Here is a 19,884-nt window from a genome sequence, read left to right on the forward strand (position 1 = left end):
ACATTGTGAATGCGATATTGTGAAAAGGGAGTATTTCATGTCACAACAAACAAAATTTAAAAACAAGCACATTACCAAATAACCAGTTCTCTCTCTACCTAATTTACAAAATCTGTTATCATTTAATTTTCTGTGATACATATATAGATTTGCCAACCTCAGGGCATGTTTTAGATTATGTAGTTATAATGTCTCTACAGTAATTGCAATAATGATATAGTTTTTCAATAATATGCTTTATAAACCATTGTTAGGACACAAAACAACCCCACCAGCCCTTCCCTAGACAGTCACTTTGTTATTTAAATATAGGAACAACTAAATATACAAAAACTAAGTCCATTTCACAGTACCCTTTCTCTAAGAACACGCGTGAACAGCCCTGTTGGTCATCTATAATGCACAGGATTAGATATATTTTTTTTCTCACTTCTGTGCACAAACAATGTAAAAGATCTTTTGTGTGTACAAGTTAGCACAACCTTCATAAACATATAACAGTAGATAGTTATGCGGTTATGGAATTTAGCAGTAGGTGAACAGAAAGGCGAGTAAAAATGTAAACCGATCCGAAGAGATTCCAGCCAAAGTGTTGAGCAGATGTCTTTTCGGCCTGCCCCACAATCTTATTAGTGAATGAGTCATTACTTGCTGGGCAAGGTTTTGATAGGGCAATTAAGAGAGCCCATGTTGGTGGAGTTGAGGACTTGCACTCTTATTGGGGAGGCTACTAGAGTGTCCCATTGCCTCTTCAGCAGCCCGGAGAAGAAGGGTGTAGTTGACGGCTACCTCCTCGACCTTGCGTAAAAGCTGCAGCTTTTGAGTTTCAGATCGTACACCCCTGACCAGCCGAATGAATGTTTGAGTAAGGTTGCACAGCACCTGGAAGCTAGCTGTGACAGCACTTAGCATTCGAGAGGGACTTTTCTCTACACTTGCCACACGTCTACATGATGCCCTGAACTCTTTAAAATGGACTGCAAGTTCTTGCTTGTACTCTGCCAGTTTTGCTGGAGGGATACGAGGTTCACCCTCGATTTGGGGACTGTTGGCACACTGCCTTAAAATTGAGAGCAGCTCATTGGCATCAAGTTGTGCGTTTAGGAATCCGTCAGGGAGCGAGAATGTTTTGCCCTGCAAGGACTGTACCCTTGCCAGGCTAGTTTCCAGATTCCCACAGGCCCGCAGATCAATCCTCTGTGTTTGTGGCTCCTCTTCTTCTTCCTCCTCCTCCCCACTGCAATCCTCTGCATCGAGTACCTGAAGTGTTTTGCTGACTACTGGCATTGCCCTTGAGTCTAGGTGCATCCCAGGCAAAACCTGCAGGGGGATGGAATAAGACAGTTCATCTTTTTCACTGCTCTCATCAGCAGCTTCACATTTGCGATAACAAAAGCAGAAGGAGCAGCATTTTTCTCTGTCCTCAGTATCCTCAGTTGGCAATCCCAGAACCTCAGCAGTACCCTCTCGACTTTCCTGAAGAAGCTCCTCTCCCTGAATAAAAAATATCCCCTTCTTCTTTGCATCCCCATCTTTAGTATGTACAGGCTCCACTGGAGTTGGAAGTCTAAGTCCAGTGGCCCTGACTCTTTCCATTTCTTTCTCAAGGCTCTTTGCTTTTGTCGTTTTAACCTCAGCATACAGGGGGGTGCTGTCATTATTGTCAATCTCCCCTATGCTATATCTCCTTTGTAGCTTTTTATACTGTGGCGCGCCCATGCATTCTGAACGGGTAGCGCATGTAGGCAAACATGACGTGGTTGTATCTCTGGGTTCCCTTGACTCTAGACTTGTGGAGCGGATTCGAGTGGTTTTGATTTCCAAAGTCTGAGGTTTCCGTAATTCGCCTTGAGCATGTGGAGACTTTGGAATAGCTGGGAGAGTTTTGGAGACTGTCCTCTCTCGCCCTCTCTGGTCCGCTGCAGAACCGACAGCTGTGTCCGGGAGACGCATTCCGCGGCACATTCTCTTACAATCACAGCTGCGTCGCTGTTCTCGTGAAATCCCTGGAACTTTCTGTACGGGACTCGTGCGCAGCTGGCAGGCACATGGGGTAAATGAGGGAACAGGAGAGGATCCCTGTGGTATGAACTCTCCTTGAGATGTTTTGGGTTTTAGAAGCTCCTCCAGGAACTCTAGCTCATACTGTCTGACCTTCTGAAGTTGAGCACGACGCTCATCTGTCTCTCTGCGCAAACGTGCTGGGAAAGTGGCTGAAATTAAGTTCCTAAAACTCAGGAAGGGAGTACTACGCTGGGATTTGACTTTGTTATTTGCCTGTTTCTTATACTCGTCTCCTGGGATAGTTGCACCCTTTTCTGCACAACTTAGGACAAGTGTTGGGTCTACCAGAACAGGGAAACTTTTAGCAGGTTTCTGTGGTTCCACAGGGGTTTTACTCTGGGAGTTCTCTGCCTTTGCCTCTGGCATTTCCTTCCATTCTCCTTTAACAGGCATAGCTGGTGAGTACTTGGTAGGGGGCAGGGTGCTAGGCTTAGCCAAGCTTGCATCAGGTGCCTTTGCTGCATTCTCTTTGTTGTTAGCTAACTGAAGTCCTTTGGCACGGAGACGCTCATCATCTGTGGGAGATGATGAGTGAAACACCACCAGTTTTTGGGCCTGTGGATCTTTCAGACGCACCTGTGGGCCAGGCTCTGGTCCTACTGGACAGGTGCAGAACAAGTCAGCAGCTGGTAGAAGGCCCTTTGAACTTGAAGGCTTAGTGGTCTCACTTGAGGCATTGTCGGCATCTTGGCACATATTTGTCGGACAAATCTTAGCAGATGCAATTCTATCCACTGGTAAAAGAACAGGTAAGGCTATACTGGTAGTTTCTAGGGTGACTGTACCAGATTCTTTTTCCTGGACACCTTCTGAGGTAACGGAGCTTGTTTTTTCTTCATTAGCTTGAGGCAACAGATCTGTGTTGACTTTAGGAGCACTCTCTTGATCAGATGCTTTAAGCTCCTCAGATGTCTGCGGTTCAGACTTTTCCAAGGACTCTTTGACAGGGCCTCTTTCTGTTTTTTCCACATCCTTCTCACCTTTTGTTTCATGGTTCTTCCCCTGCTCCACAGAGTTGTCAGAGGGACTAACTCCTTGATTAGGACATACTTTCAAGGGCACAGTCTTACTTAAGATCACAGATTTTGGTGGACACCCGCCACGGATCTGACTCATTGAAAAAGCCCCTCCACCAATTGCTTGTGTGGTACAGCCAGGGATTGTCAAGGGGAAGTCTCGTCGACTGAAAAGTCGCTCTTTGTTGATGTGGTGGGCAAGTAGATAGGCCTGGTTCTGATGTTGCTTCATGGCAGACACCATCTCAGACACATCAGTTAGCTCTGAAGAATTTGTCTCATGTCCAGAGTCTAGGGACGATTCAGGGGTTATGGCAGCAAGCACAATCAACCCTGTAAGGGAACAGAAAAAAAAAATCATGCTCATAAGAAATCTCATAAGGTCACCTCAGGTAAGCAAAATCATAAGGAGAAAATGCATGTTCTAATTAATAATTAAAAGTCAAAAATTAAATTCTAAAAAAGTGTTAAGATCCTGTTTATTTTCTTGGTAGGGAGTAGATAACACTGCATTGATACTTGTTTTGGGACCTTATAACGTAATATGTTAGCCTTCTGTAATTTGAAGATGTACAAACAACCAGTTTTTAATGACTATTTCTGATTTTACAGTTTGCTTGACTTTTAAAAGTCTTATTTACTCATAGATATGTAAAGAACCAGCACTTTTAATAGTACATAGTCCACCTGCTGTCTGTTGTGTCTGCTGGTGAGGGTGTGGGTAATCCTCTGATGCAGCTAGTGCTTCCAGCGCCTGGAGGGTGGACACTAATGCATCGTCTAACTCCTGAGCGTGGTCTTGAACCGTCCTAGTGGTCACATTATCAATCAGTGTTACAGGAACGTCCTCTCGACCCTCTGCCACAACAGCAGAGGCTTTGATTCCTTTCCGACCCTTTTTAGTGTCGTCTTCGTCAGAACTGTTGTCACGAAACCCAGGGGGCGGTGCTGCTATGGCGGGAGGGGGAGGCTGCAGCTTTCCTCCTCCATCATCCATCTCCTCATCTTCCTCATTCCCAGGTAGCGGTAAGGCAATGAGATCAACAGCCCCTACTTCACGGGAAGCACATGCATTTGTGCACTGCTGCAAAATGAGCCTTCCTGTCTCCCCAGTGTCTGAGATCAAACCTTCAGCTTGGAGTTTTGCCTTGCAGGAGTCACAGAAAAACCTCTGTGAAGGCTCTATTGTTTTTGCTCTGTTTCTGAAGCTTGAGCTGTCATCGGCGGGACAGTCTTGTTCAGCCACTGACTCTGTGCTCTTTAGAGTGGGGTCAGACTTTGTGCGTGGACGATTCTGTACCTGCGAGATAAGGTTCTCATTAATGTCAAGCTCCTGTTCAGCTTGTATCTGCAGCTCTTGCAGCTGTTGTTGCTCTTTTAAATGGATGTGACACAGGCCAAGGTGCTGAGATATGGGTGATGCTGATGTCTTCTGTGTTGCCTCTCTGGACGACCCCTCTCTGTCTTCTCGACGACTCCCACTTGGCACAGTGGCTCCGGAGCGGAACTGGGCATGAGAGCTTCTGGAATCTAAATGACAGAACTGTCTGAGTGGTTGAACGAGTAGAAAACATGATGGATGGGAATGAGTCCAGATGACAAAGGTGAGTCTGCTGAATAGAGTTCTCAGAGATGGGAAAGAGCCTTGTGGGATGTGATGGCATGCTGTGACCTTTCTCTTTGGCAGACCACAGTAGAGCCCTGCATTTCGGCCCGGGCCCGACGGGCCCTGACTTTTTACGCCTCTATGGCCGGGCTTCGGGCAAATTTTCAAGTCATAGTTCAGACGGGGGTGTTTCTCCTTATTTTTATATTGTAGACATCCATTGATTAGTGATGAAAAAAATTGCCGCGCTGGTGGAAACAACACGAGACCGCGCCGCGACTGAGAGCGGCTCGACGGTGTTTAGTGTCCCGCAGCAGCAGCAGGTGCGCAAGTGACTTCAGCGCAGCTGAAGAGTTCTGCGTTCAAATGCACGCAATAGACTAAAGCTTGCTGAAAAACCCCAGCAAAAATAACCATGAATGTGTCTGCGGCAAATAGTAAGGAGATATTTGAATTATTTACTAATAAACTAATGTTTTCTGAGTCTGTCGCAAGGATGAAGTTGCTGATCCTGACTCGCCGTCTCCTCATTACACGCGCCTTTAGAGAGAAATGCATCTTTATTATGATTAAGATTATAATAAAAGAGTTTTTGTTTTAAATTATTTTATTTCATTAAGTGATAATTTAAAGCTTTCTATAGATATATTTATCATGTCTGTGAGGCATGTATTCGCTCAGCTTCGGTTCATTTTTGTGAAGCGCTCCTGTTCAAGACGGCAGAAAGCCCATCATGTTTGTTTTCTTTGTTTTATAAAAGAACTGCCTTTTGTTGGTATTGTGAGTGCATACAAAAGTAGACCCTTTACAGTTCCGAATGATGTATTACTCTTACCTTTATCAAAGAATAAAAAATAAAAAAATGACGGCGAAGGCTATTTTAATTTGTTTCCACTGAAAAAAATGCAAGTGTTTGGGCTGGTGCCTCCATGTCCTGCAGAGCGCGCTTTAGCTTCCACTCTCCGCACAAACTCAGATATAGGCTAGCGCACATTATTATTATAGAGCAGGTTTAACGTTTAAACATTGTTATATGCTTGAACTGTTTTAGTATAGCTATAGATTTTATTTTAGGCAAGTCGTGATGATATGAGAAGGCTAAATTGATCAAACATAGGCTATGATCCGCTCATGCAGCTGGCCGCTTGGTCGTTACTTAACAAAAACTTATAGGCTATTTAACGAACAAAAATGCTCCAAACGTTTTTCTAAATTAACTTAATAAAAAAACGAAACAAAATATAATCATTTTGCCATTACACACAAAACTGAACTATTTTAATAGCCGAAACAGTAGTATAAACTGTTTTAGGCTCGGGTCGGACTCGGTAATTCTGATAAGATGTCAGACGTGGGCCTGAGCGTCTTGGGCCAGGGCTGGGCTAGGGCCTAAATTTGAGGCCCGTGCAGGGCTCTAGACCACATGAGATGTGAACATCCAATACATGGTTTAGTAACGCGATGCAACATGAACTCAGCTTCCAGAAATATTAATTTATCTTGATCAGCATTTCAGTTAAGCTTGCATAAACTGACTCAAGATGAGGATGGAGAGCTCAAGAAGATGGAGGGATCAAGCTGGAATTATGAATGATTGCCATGATAAATCCTTATAATATATATCAGCAAATATACTTTTTAAAGCAACCTGATCATTTCATGTCATGACTGATTCAATTATTTATTTTTTGTTTATAATTACATTTCTTTTGTTTTATATTTTAGATATAATAATGGTGAGAAAATGTCCATGGTGACATCTATTTTATTTTGAAATGTCCCAAATTGCATATGCAACGCAACATATTTTAGTTCAGCTAGTCAGTGGAAGATGAAAAGCAAAGCAAATGCACTGTCATAAAATTACATGCAATGACTTTGTTGTATTTTAATGAAATTGCAGCAATAACAATAAGATTTCTAACATACCTGCCTTGATCATATAAGGCTGACCAGGTATCCTGCAGTAGATTGTCTTTTTAGGGTCCACAAATAGCTTGTAATAGCCAGATATCAAACAGGCAAAGTTTGATGCATCTGGCCACTCCATTAATAAGACCAAGGGCTACAATAATTAGTATGAAAACAGATATTAGCATAGTATTACATTTATAATGTATAATGCAATACGGCTTCAGATTTAGTTTCAGAGCTTTTTCCACACCTTTGCATCCAGAATAACAACCTCAACCCGGGCTACTCCATGATGCTCTCTGAAGAGCTGGACCTTGGCCACGCGGCTGAACTCTGCTAAGACCGTTGTTAGGTTGTTCTTCAAGTCAATCACATGACTGATACCATGTCTCGGCCCAACCAACAACGTAGTGGCTGACTGCTTCTCATCCTTTCAGTAGAAAAATAAAATAATGAGGAATTCATTAACAGAAGGACAAGCTATTTATTTATTTTTTAGTTTGAAAGGTAGCGTGGTAACATTTAGAACATTTTTGTAAAACCATGAATTCAATGCAAAAGTGTCTTGATTATTGTTTAAGGTGATCTCAGATTTGTGTTACCAAGCCAACTGTGTGAAACAAGAAGCCTCCGAATGGTGGAAGGTCATTTAAGACACGCATGTACTGTAGTTTTCCTTGAAGAGGAGAAACCTGCTTAGAAACACAGATAACGAGAAAATAAGATTGGGGAGTTGTGCAAGTGCATATAGAGTAATATTCTGGCCTGCAGAGGGCAATGTTTTGCTGCTATAAGGTCTGCTATGTGTAACAATGATTGGTATGAAGAAATGAAATGCACACTGTTATGCATGTTTCTATTCCACCATTACACATATAAACTATGCTTTTAGGGCATAAAATTAATACACAAATACAAAAACATGCATTAGACTGAAGAGATAAAAGGTTTCTTTGTTGCATGTTTCTTGATTCACATCTGACGACAAAGACCTCCATTTAAGATATACTTAAAAAAAAAAAAAGAACAGGTAATTTTCTGCCAGGACATTTCAGTTAACTCTAAACACAACAGAATGCAGTGTAAAATCCAAAATACAGGTAAAACACAAAAAAGTAAAATAATTTCAAATACAGTACATAGTGCCCTATTTTTTAATTATATTTGCCCAAAATATTCTTAGTAACCACATATACCTTGTTACCAGCTGGTTGAGGATGCTGGTATGTCTTCAACAGCTGTGAGAGAGTCTTGCAGACGTTTTTCTCCTTGACAGTTGGCAACAGAGTCAAAGGAAGGAAAGGCTCCAAACCCCATTCTTTCCTAAAGATAATGATGCGGGTTTAGTCTTCAAAGCATGCAACCAGCTACATGACCTTACAGTGCTCTCTCATGGTTTCACGAGTGTCATCTGCCACTGGTGTAAAACTATATGCTGCTTATGGTGCTCATCCAAAATCTAACGCATGCTTCTTTGGTTACTCTAGGTTACTCTAAATGCCTGTTCACATAAACAATGTTTAGCATGAAAATATCATCATTGTTCAAAATGTTGCTAAAAAACACAAGGACAACACTTGGCACCTTTGCATTTTTGACACGCATTAACTTCCATTAGTTAAGTGCACTGAATTTTCAAACATCCATCTTAGTGTGAACAGGAACCTTAATTAATAGCATAATATTTAAATCAAGGTCTAATATAAATACATGGAATTTCCTCTTTTCAGGCAATCATGACTTACTCAACATGCTTCAGAGAAATCTTCTGATTGGGTCTCGCAATCGACACAGTGATGTAGATGTGGAGGGCTGCCAACCTAAGCGTGACGTCAGACTTCCAGTCCATCCCAAAACGCTCTTTAATGACGTCATTGCGGTTCTGGGGGAATTTAGAACAAATAACATATTAAGAGGCTATATATTAATATCAGACCAATCATTGTTCTTATTATGTGAATATTCCTGATTAATCCACCTGTATGTAGAGGTACTCAAATGCAGCGGGGTCTCTCCTCAGTAAGTCAGCAGGGTCTTTTGGGAAGAAGCAAATACGGAAAAGACACTTCATTCCCTGGAAGTAGGTCCTGTGAACTACCTGAAAATACAGAATAAAATACACCTTTGAAATAAAACAGTAACAAATACACTAATACTAAATTGTCACATTGCATTCCTTGTGGTAGAAAGTTGATGTGCCACTAGCAGCCATAACAAATCAATTTCATTATCCTGTAACTCAGGTTCTCATTAAAAGTTATATTACTGTATATTCATATACAATGACGTCTATGAGTCTGAGACCACACTGAATAGAAAATCTATGATTCAAAATCCAGTTTAAACCACAGAACATTTTAGGATTTGAAATAATTCAATATAATTGAAAATGTCATTTCTGCCGCTAATCAAATAACTTTATTGACTGGGTGGTCCAGATGGACAAAGCAGTTGCAGGAACTACCTGCGACGGAAGGAATCTGCTGGAACTTTGAAAATAATGGACTGGCCCTCTCAAAGTCCAGACCTCATCCCAAATTTGGGGTGAGTTGGAAAATAAACTGGACAGATCTATTGTACATTCTAAGGAAAGCCTTTGGCTTGAGTTGCAGAAGGCATGGGATAACATTAGTGTTGAAGTTCTCAGGAAATATATTGACACTATGCCAGAGAGATGCTGCTGCTGTAATTACTGCAAAAGTACAACTCACTTCATCTGATATTTGTTGTGTTCAAAGCAACCATCTGCATGTTTCATGAACATTATGAAATTAAATCATGTTTTGGAGGCAAAAAAGGTCAATATTTTCAGATCTGTCAGGTGTTCTAACAATTTTGGCCACCACTGTACTACTTGTTTTTTTGTTTTGTTTTTTAACTTCATTAAGTTCAAGTTCAAGTTGAGCTTACATGTGGGGACGTACAGTGGAACGAAAGTTAAAGTCTCGCAGGACCACGGTGCTACATAAATACAGACATACAACAATGAAGTAAAAAAACACTTTAAACCTATAAAAAAACACTATAAACCTATACACAACCAACCTACTGACAGATTTTAACTATAAGCATACTATATATAAATATTTACCCTATGCAAACTAAAAAAAAAAAAAAAATACAAACTATACGAATGCTTCACAAATACTGTACATGTGCAAAGAGAAACATTTAGGATTGTTTGTTGCAACATGCAATAGAAATCTGGTGTAAAGTATCTTCTACTCGATATTTAAGGCTGCTTTTAAAACTCTTGAACATTAGAGAGAAGGTAATGCATCAGTCAGTGGTTTTTGGGAGGCATTTACTCACATGAGACAGTGGCTGGTTTTCCTGGAGCAGATGCAGCCTCTGATTCTGGGCCAGTCCACCGGACTCCAGCACTAAAGCAAAATGCTCGATGTAACGCAGCGAGAGGCGATCCTGCAGCGACGATATCACATCCTGGGGCAAATGGGAAAAGGAGAACATGGTTTAGTATTCTGTAGTAACTCTTCTGATGGTTGGTGTTTAGCTTCTAAAGCATGAATTCTGCTGTATTACTGTATTTCAGATATTACAGTGCAAAGTAAATGTAGTGGAAAGCAACAGCATCAGCAGTGTGTGAACTACAGGAGGACAGGAGGACAGGCTTGACATTTCCATCAGTGATAGAGCGCTGAAATCAACACTCTCAGTCACTAGACCCTGCTCTGGAGACAAATGAGGCTTTTTACTGACTAGTGGCTTTGCTTCTGAAATGGACGCCAAATATTTAATGAGGTTTCCATGTGACCAAAGCAAATATTGTACCCAAACACTGTGCTGAAGCACCAATGCGTGCTGGCTGCTGTAATGCATTATATACTTAGTGTCTGATGACAGTGACTCCAGCTATGGGAGATTTACGGATGACGGATTACTGCACCGTGTTCTGTCACCAGGATTGAGATCATCTCTTTGGTGATACTGACCAAAGGCTGAAGATATCAGCTCAGGAGGGATTGTGAGAAATGTCAACAATGCTGCGAAACCCCAAATATAGGAGAGGAAAAAAGCTCACTAGGTGTTTTATTAGTCTGAAACCATCAAACCTCAACTCATCTACACGTTCAAAAATTACAACGCCTTTGAAGGCTGAATAAAACTCTATTGCATTTCTTTCAGTTGATCATAGCTCTTGGAATTCATGCTTTATTCTGACGTAACGTAAGATCAGCTGTACAAAAAAAGTGATTACCCTTTTTACCACTTTAGCTTTCAGAAAGAATGTTGGCTAATGATTTTTCCATGCCACGTTACTCTATTCGGTAACACTTTAGAATGATGCTTTGAAGGTAAAGTAACTATGCAGAAAGTAATACAGGACAAATAACATGTCAGCTATACTATTAACTAACACTGGAACAAGATTATCTAATCAGTAAGTACTGGTGAATGCAGGGCAATTATTAGGTAATCAATAATCATTGAATGAGATTAGCATCATTAAGAACTACTAACTATGAGCAATTATAAAGAACTTCCAGTTAATTAATTACAACATTAACGTGTCTGAGACATGGGCAATTGCCCCCCCCCCCCCCACACTCTGAACATGGTAATTTAATCCATCACTACTTAGTTGTGTTACCTAGATCTACTAGTGCTCTGGACCATTATTTTTATGTGAGAAACGTTTTTTATTATTATTATTCATTTGAAAATAATGGTCCAGATCACTAGTAGTTGCTGCACAGTGATTGAATAACATACCACTTGGAATTCAGATTCATCATAGAACATTTCTATGATGGCTGCATTCACACTGTTTGGGACTGGCAGCAGCATTTGATTACAGGTGTGAAAATGTTTTCTTGAAATGTTTTGTTAATTAGGCAGATTAAAGTTGCTGCTTATGAACGAACAGCTGAAGTCACAACCAAATTCTATCACAATTGACAGCTTGTTAAATAAATGCGTCCGAGGCATGAGTTCATCCATCAGTCTGACGCATCAACGAAATTAATGCAAACCAATGTATTTACATAACTGACATAATTGATTACTTTGTCATGTCATTTTACCTCTTCATGCATTAAGGCAGTGCTCTACATTTTACCTAGAAGTAAACCAGATCACTTGTAATGCTTTGTCACAATTTTACGTTGTCATTTATGTATTGTGTTTTTGTATTTATATTAATATAATTACATTGTCATTGTCTTGTGTTACCTGCTTAGGGAATACAGATGTAAATATCAATGTTTCTATACTATGGCATGTTCATTTATATGCGTTGCCCCTATTAAACAAAAAAAACAATGAGTGAATTCCCCCTGTTGTGTTTCTAGTAACAGGAAAGAGTACACTTTATTTTAAGGCCTAATTCTCACTATTATCTAACGATCAAACAAAACTTTTACCTGACTAAACTCATTTGCTGCTTGTTAATGGTTCGTAAGGTAGTTTTTAAGTTTAGGTATGGGGTAGGTTTAAGGGATCTTGAATATGGGTATGCAAAATAAGGCTATGAATAAGAATATGTGCTAATAAAAAGCCAATATGCTATTAATATGCATGCTAGTTAATAGTGAGAATTGGTCCTTAAAATAGTGTTACTGGGAAGAGTTTTCCCATCACACTCACCCTAACAGTGGTGCGGCTGTCAAACGTAAAGGATTTGATCTGTCCATTTTCGAGAAACACCTTCAACACATTTGGTATCAGAAGCAGAGAGTCGTCTTTAAGCATGGTCTGAAAGAGACAGAGGCAAAAAAAGGAGAGAAAGCAGTCAGTGAACCTTGGATGAGATATTAAGCAAAGAAGAGATTTAATAGGTCAATACAGAATCTCAAATAAGAAAATCTAATATCTAAGAGACAAAGAAAGAATGTAGGAACACATGACAGGACTTTAACTGTATGGAAAACCTGAAAGGAAAAACATTAAGTTTGAACAATGGTTAAAGGGAAGATCTTTGTCTAACTTATGAGCAATAGTTTAAATGAATTGGAAATACTACCAGAACTCTACTTTAAACATACAGAGTATAAAATTAAGCAGAAGCCATATCACATTCATTCTATATCCAACGTGAAACCATGTCCTATAAATGCAGATCAACTGTACACAAACCCTGAATTCAACTGAAGAATATATTTGTAGCTAAGAGAGGAATTCTTCAAGGCATCTACTTTATTTTCAATAAGAAAAGTTAAAGGTGCACTAAGTATTTTTTATTTTATTTTTTTCATATTGAAATGGCTCGGCCATTTTCCTGGTTCATAGCCTATGGTGCCATCGTTGAAATCCTGTGGCTGGCCAAAACCAATCCCAAACCATCGATCCTCATTAAACTGCAACAGTCTGCTGTCTTTGAAATAGTGAGTCACCAGATTTATCTGTCTCCCTGAACTGGGCATTACTAGAAGTACACTGTACTATTTTGAGCCTAACATAATGGCAGATCTTTCAAAGTATCCTAGAGAGGGTTTCTAAATCACATCAAGTATCGGAGTGCCTCAATGTTCAGTGCTTGGACCCTTCCTCTTTAGAGCATTAGAAAAATCAGACCCTACATGCATAGTTCTTGCGCAGGCTCTTATCTTCTCAAGACTGGACTACTGCAACGCTCTGTTAGCCGAAGATTCAGAACACAGCAGTGGATCTGGTTTTCAACCAAAAAGGTCCATGTCACACTTGTTCTTTCTGTGTTGGAACAATTATTCAGACCTCTCAGACAGATGAATAAATGTAAATATAAATCTTTCGGAGCAACCGGTGACAATGACTTTGGATACTATCCGGACACATGTTGCAAAGATGCAGTAAAGTTTTTGATTTAAGAAATATCTTATTTAGATGGATAATTGTCATCCATGATTATGTTATTTTGTAAAGGAAAGTAACATTAGGTGAATCATATTTGCCAGTTTCTATTTCACTGATGTAACTATAATTTTCTTTAATATTCGTCAAAAATTAGTTTACTTGCAACTTAAAAGTGGGTAAAAATGACTTAGTGCACCTTGAAGGGGGCGAGAGACCTTGAAGGCACTTTTGTATCAAGAATGATAATGACTGTGGTTTAGTCAGAATCATATTGATTTATACCAGGTTCCATATTATCAGCTGTTCATTGATCTTCCACTGAGTGTCATCAGTAAAATGATTTCATGAAATCAAATGTTGACACTTAATGAGGTCTGATACACCCATGAAAGTATTGTACATTTGGCAAGAGTTTTACCCAAAGTCCCTTTAGGCTTGCTTCTGGAGACATGTGCAAAGTGCTATTACACTTTATACACAAATACAGAATGGAAACAAATAAGCAAGCATCAATTTGGCGTGTCAGTTGGGATCATGTTATGACAGGCGGTGAAGTGAGCAGGTTAGCTAACTCTATTTCATACATTGAGCACAATCCCAATCAATTGCACGTTAGCTACGGCGTGAGATGATGTGATATGAATAATAAGTCCCACGTTGGCATTTGTCTTTAAGCCTAACCCCATTAATAAAAACGTAGCAGCTTGTGTACTCTGTGCTGACAGGCGAGTTTTAATGAAGAAAGCCCCGCTGGCCCCTGCTGATCACACAAGATGGATTGACATGATTAGAGGAGGAGGCTCAGGTGAGGGTGGTTTGATCTTTACCGATTGTGGCCCCCTAGGCCTGATCAGCAAGTTTCTTCTTCCAGGAGAGCTGCACACCCCTCCCATCGGTCCGCTTTATTAAATTGGTGCGACCAGCACCCAAGGGTGTAGTGTTGACTCTTCCTTGCTCACAAGGCAGATATCAAACTGTATGGGACATAATCCATGGACATTGACATTAACATGGGTGCTGTCGACCCATGTTCACCAAGAGGAGATGGCAGCTGTAGAGCTAATGAAAAGCTACGAATGAATGAATGTCTAGTAACAACATTTAAGGTCATGGGGAGGCTGCGGCCTTTCTTTAAGATGCAATGCTACCTTATTCAATTACTGCTAAGTAGGCTGAAACTGTTTAAAGGAAGCTGACGCTAAGTTCCTCCACGTAACTCTATAACTTAAACACCTTGATCAGAATCAGAGGGAATTATTCAAAGATCTTGTTGTAAGAATGTCCTTTTTCAATAGTCACAAATTGCTTCAGAAAGTCGTAGTGGCAAAACTGCAGCACTTGTTCAAATCAGTCTATAGTAAATCCAAGGAAATCTCAGCAACCAACCAAACAAACAAACTAGGACTCATATTCTATTCATAAATAAGAATAACTGTCAATATCTGCCTGACTGACTTGCAAATCTACCCTATGCATATGAAACAGAGAAACTAGAGCCCTTTCATTCCAACCAAACCAAGCGTAGTCAATTCCAAGCCCTGTGTTTTCATGTATGCACTTTAATAAAGTCTGAGTTCATGGATGGTGGAGGAAGATGAAACCTCAGCAGAAGTGCACATATTTTGAATTAATCCTTTTAGCATCTTGAAATGGTGGACCACTTCTAGACAGCACCATCGGAGAGGGATTTACACGTTGCCCCTCCGGGTAATAAACCTGCAGTCTGATGAAATGAGATGAGCAGGAGATGCAGAGTGAATTGCACTTCAATATTGAAACTATGAAATGACAGCCATGTAAGACTCTCAAAAAGAGACACTAACGATTGTCACATTGATTTAGTAAATATTAACAAATATTAGCACGAGCAGACTGTGAACGGTCATGTCACAAAATACCTTGAGTCCATTCGACAAACTGAAATCTTACAATCCATGCAAGTCATAGCAGGAGCTATGGAGTCTTGGTGTCGGCCAGTGTTGTGCGGGTCTCATTACAGCACATAAAGACAGCTGTGTTAGCACACATATGACTGGGGTGTGATGTGGGCAAGAGGCAGCAGCACATACTGAGTCTGGGTCGCTGATGGACACTTGCTCAGAAAAGCGCACTTTGGGGGGATTGGTTCGCAGACGAGCTTTCTTGGCTGCACTTATGAAGGCAGACTTAGGTGACTAAGGAAACAAAAAGAAAGACAAAGGGAGGGTAGGAAGAAGAAAGAGAAATAGACAGGAAAACAGAGGTTAAGACTAGATTCGCTTAGAGTGATAAAAAAACCTTTAAAACCATTCATCTGGAATCATCTTAAATAGTTATATTCTTGGCAAACAATGCTTAATATCTAATGCAGTTTTGCTTCTCAAGTAAAAGTATCTTTGTTTATGGACATTTATACATTTTTACTTGACAACAAGACAAATATATGGATTAAAATAATTGTTTTTAGCAGTGTTGCTTTAACCCCGATGGGGTGGGGGGGGGGGGGGCTTTTATAAACCTAAACCATTTCAAATTTGATGCCTACTACAGGTCTCAAAAAAGTTGGCACAGGGGCAACAAAGGGCTGAAAAAGCAAGACATTTTGAAAAGATTCAGCTGGGAGAACATCTAGCATCTAATTAAGTTAATTGACATCAGGGCTGTAACATGATTAGCTATAAAAGGGATGCCCTAGAGAGGCAGAGTCTCACAGAAGCAATGATGGGCAGAGGCTCTCCAATTTGTAAAAGAGTGCATAAAAAGATTGTGGAATACTTTAAAAACAATCTTCCTCAATGTCAAATTGCAACGGCTTTGCAAATCTCATCATCTACAGTGCATAACATAAATCTCTGTGCTTCGGACAAGGCCGAAGACCTTTGTTGGGTCCTCAGACTACACTGCATCACTTATCAGCATGATTCTGTCATTGACATTACTAAATGGTCCCAGGAATACTTCCAGAAACCGTCGTGTCCATCGGGCTAAAGACCTGTAGCAGGCATCAAATTTGAAATGAGCTCATTTTGTGCATAAAATTTTAAAATTGATCAGTTTAAACATTTATGTTATCTATGTTCTACTGTGAATGAAATATTGGCTCATGTGGTTTGAAATTATTTTAGTTTTCATTTTATTCAAATTTAAAAAACGTTTCCGGAATTCGGGTTGTACAATTTGTAAGTAATCTACCCAGCACTGTTCTCTGAATATCATGATATGACTTAGAATGGAAGTACATCTGGAGTTGTATATACAGAGGATCAGTCTTTATTCTGTCAACAGCTGGGTGATTGATTGTACTCCGCAAGCTCAATAGCAACCAAGGTCAAAGTTGAAATTGTTTAAACTTTTGAGCGCTGTTACTGCTTGACCTGCTTGCAATGTGGCAGCAGGGTTAATGCTCCATTGAGCTCAGTGCACTGGGGAACATTGACACAAATCATTCCCATGACATTTTCACTACTGAGCTTCAGTCCCAATATACTAATTATGTAATTATGTATGTATAGTAATTATGTAACATTGGCACAAAGCAAATGTGCTTTTGTACACAAAGCTGAACCTGAATGTCAAATTCCAGTAAAAATATACAGACTCTATTGAAATTGGCATAGTAGTTTGACTGCATCAAAGGGTCTGATTTAATGTAATTTGGATTGGAGAAAACATAATGTCCTTAACTACCTGTTGTGGTTGAAGCACAGTGAGAACAATCGAGTCCTTGCACCGCCTGCAGAAGAAAAATACATTTTGGCAAGTGAGCTGCAGAATGTGAAAAGAGTGTCTTATCTGAAATGAATTCTCTTATCTGATGGAGACACATGGAATAGAAATACATAAAGCACAGTCATGCGTCCAGACAAGGCCCTTCCCTCTGGTGACAGTAAAGGGTGTTACCTTACAAGGTCTATGACTTTCTCCCGGGGCGCGTCGCTCACGAGTTCCTGGTTGATGGCTAGGATCTGATCTCCGGGGTAAAGCTTGCCGTTTGAGGGTCCGTCTGTAAAGGAGGAGTCTGTAAACTCGTCTTGCTCTGTATAGGCTTGATTAGTTAAAGCCCCTGACATTGTCGTCTTCTTTTCTTGTCCCAAAATATATGCTGATGTAAATCACTAAATCATTTTAGTCACACTTGTTTCCTAAGGCAGTTGTAATAACCTATCCTACAGTGGATTTTCACACTTATCTTATCAAGGCATCGGATAGAAACTTAATCGTACACCTCGAGTATCTGAATTCCCATTTGACTCATCTCAGATCTGAAGAACTCAAAAGCCTGGCACACCAGAGTCAGGAGACAACAGACACCTGTCCCATAGCTCCAGACAGACACACATGTCTTACCCGCAGAGACAGAGCGTACAACGACAGGCCGTTCGCTGCCGGCAATGAACCCGAAGCCGTGGCTTGGATGGCGCTGGATGCAGACCTGTCGAGCTGAGCCAGGAGTCAGACTACCACTGTCCATACCATCCTGACCGTCCTCTAACATCACAGAGCTACCAAATAAGACAACACAGTTCTTGAGTGTCCGTAAAATGAAACCCCATTTCTAGGGTGACACAAATCATAAACACATATTCCAAGTAAACATGATTTTTATTGTCCATGATTTGCATAACTATCACAGCATTAGGTTTCTAATAGGGTTGTGCCGATATGTATCAATACCTGTGGCTGATGCCTTTGACGATATCAAGAAGATTATTTATTATTATTATTATCAGGCTAGTATTATTATCTAATTAATATTAGGGCTTAGTTGTTATCATCATACTTGTCATCATATTTCTTTTTACATGGTTTTATAATGTCGTGTGTTATGTCCAATTACACATGATTCTGTTGAGTTGGATGCAGTGGCCAATCAGAGGTGTTCAGATGAGTCATCGCTGAAACAGTGGGGTTTCCTTGTTCATTGAAATTAATTCTGCTCTATCGCAAATCTCTCATCATAAACAACAAAGTGCAGATGTGCGTTCGATGTAAGAGATTTATTCATCATACAGTGCAGACAGCTTCACTGATTATAACGGGAGTGTTTTTAAAGTGCATAAACGTGCGCTAGACTGAAGACTGAGTCAGTGATGATGTTCTCTGGTAATGTAAGTGTTATTTGCTCATTTTCTGTAACTGCTTTTTGAATAACTGAGGAAATGTAAGCATTATAATTAGTAACTTAAATAGTTTTTATTAAATTATCATGTTAAATACAAATTAAATATATATTTTGTGACATCCATATGGTACTTGACCAAAAATATATAATGTGTAGTTAATAAATTACACTAATATTAGGCTGCTTCTAGCCTTACCCTCAAGTTGTTTCATTCTATGTTCACGGCTATGAAATTAAGTAAGTAAATAATTAAATAAATTAGCATGATAATATTGTTTATTTTATTTATTGGCGATCTTACAGGTTGACGATAAGACGATTTGACTATGGACCATATCGCCCAACACTAGATATGGACATTCATGCAGACAGTTTTCTCTTTATCTCATAGAGCAGCAAGCCATTATAAAAACATCAATGCTTTGTGCCATTTTTTGATTCAGTGTTGTATAGATTAGGTTATTCCCTTTGTACGTGTGGAAAGATAAGGTAATGCCTCTTTTATGTTTCCCACTGTTCTCCTTTGATGTAAGAGGATTATTAATGACTGCACCTGTCATATTCCTCTGTGTGCCCATCCTGGACCCGGGCCATCCCCTGAAAGGACAGAACGGGACCTTGTGAACCGCTTCAGAGGGCTGGCTCTGTTTCCTACACATTCACCTGGGTGGACAAAGATGAGAGAAGATGAGTTGTTATTTATAATCATGCATACATAAATCGTTTAATTTTTTTTATGATTCACACTTTTTATTTTCCTTCAATAGGCAAAACAGTACACTTAATTTTAAATGGGAGTGCACTGTTTTGTAAAATGGAGGTCAAACCCCTATCACTAGATGACCAATACTGCATACATCAGTCACAATTAGACTTAGATTGCTAGAACAAATCTAATAAAAAATAATAAGATACTTTCTTGATGGCGCCCCCACTGACCGCCAGTCTCTCATAATAATAATTTGTTTTCCCACATATTTGGATCCATTCGCTAAATTAAAAAGATGGTTCCCCTAAGACATAAATACTTGGGCAAAATGAAAAGCAGCATACTGATATACTCCAAAATGTCACAGAGCATGTATCAGATTTTCTTTCTCACATTGATAACATTCAGCTGCTGGGAGTCCAATAAAAGTGATTTCATATTTAAAAGTCGTATTCCAAGATTTCTTGACATTACCCTACAATTTTGACACATTCTGGTCCAGTCTTCATCACTAGGTTTCTGATGTCAGAATGAGTGCTTGTTAGACTGGGAAGAATATTTTGAGCTTAAGTAAGAGTATGCTCCCTGTTATAAGTTGAGTCCATACTACATCTGTACTACAGTAGATTCTATGGGAACAACCTCCAGGAATGAACATTTTCTGAATCTCGATAAAAAGCAT

At 39.8% G+C, this 19,884-nt stretch overlaps 1 protein-coding gene across 1 annotated transcript; it reads right to left on the reverse strand.

Moving 5' to 3' along the window:
• Window positions 1-644: 644 nt before the first annotated feature.
• LOC306883029 (FERM and PDZ domain-containing protein 3-like) lies at window positions 645-19,087 on the reverse strand (the record flags this gene model as incomplete). The annotated part of the gene is given in 16 exon segments (XM_079438085.1): window positions 645-696; window positions 698-3,413; window positions 3,768-4,610; window positions 6,616-6,751; window positions 6,851-7,030; window positions 7,203-7,292; window positions 7,797-7,923; window positions 8,346-8,482; window positions 8,579-8,698; window positions 9,913-10,044; window positions 12,208-12,315; window positions 15,462-15,566; window positions 17,059-17,104; window positions 17,272-17,374; window positions 17,719-17,873; window positions 19,047-19,087. Coding segments are annotated over 16 exon segments (5,091 nt in total).
• Window positions 19,088-19,884: the final 797 nt, after the last annotated feature.

The sequence above is a fragment of the Barbus barbus genome (assembly GCF_936440315.1).
Source record: "Barbus barbus genome assembly, chromosome: 17".
Classification (NCBI taxonomy): domain Eukaryota; kingdom Metazoa; phylum Chordata; class Actinopteri; order Cypriniformes; family Cyprinidae; genus Barbus; species Barbus barbus.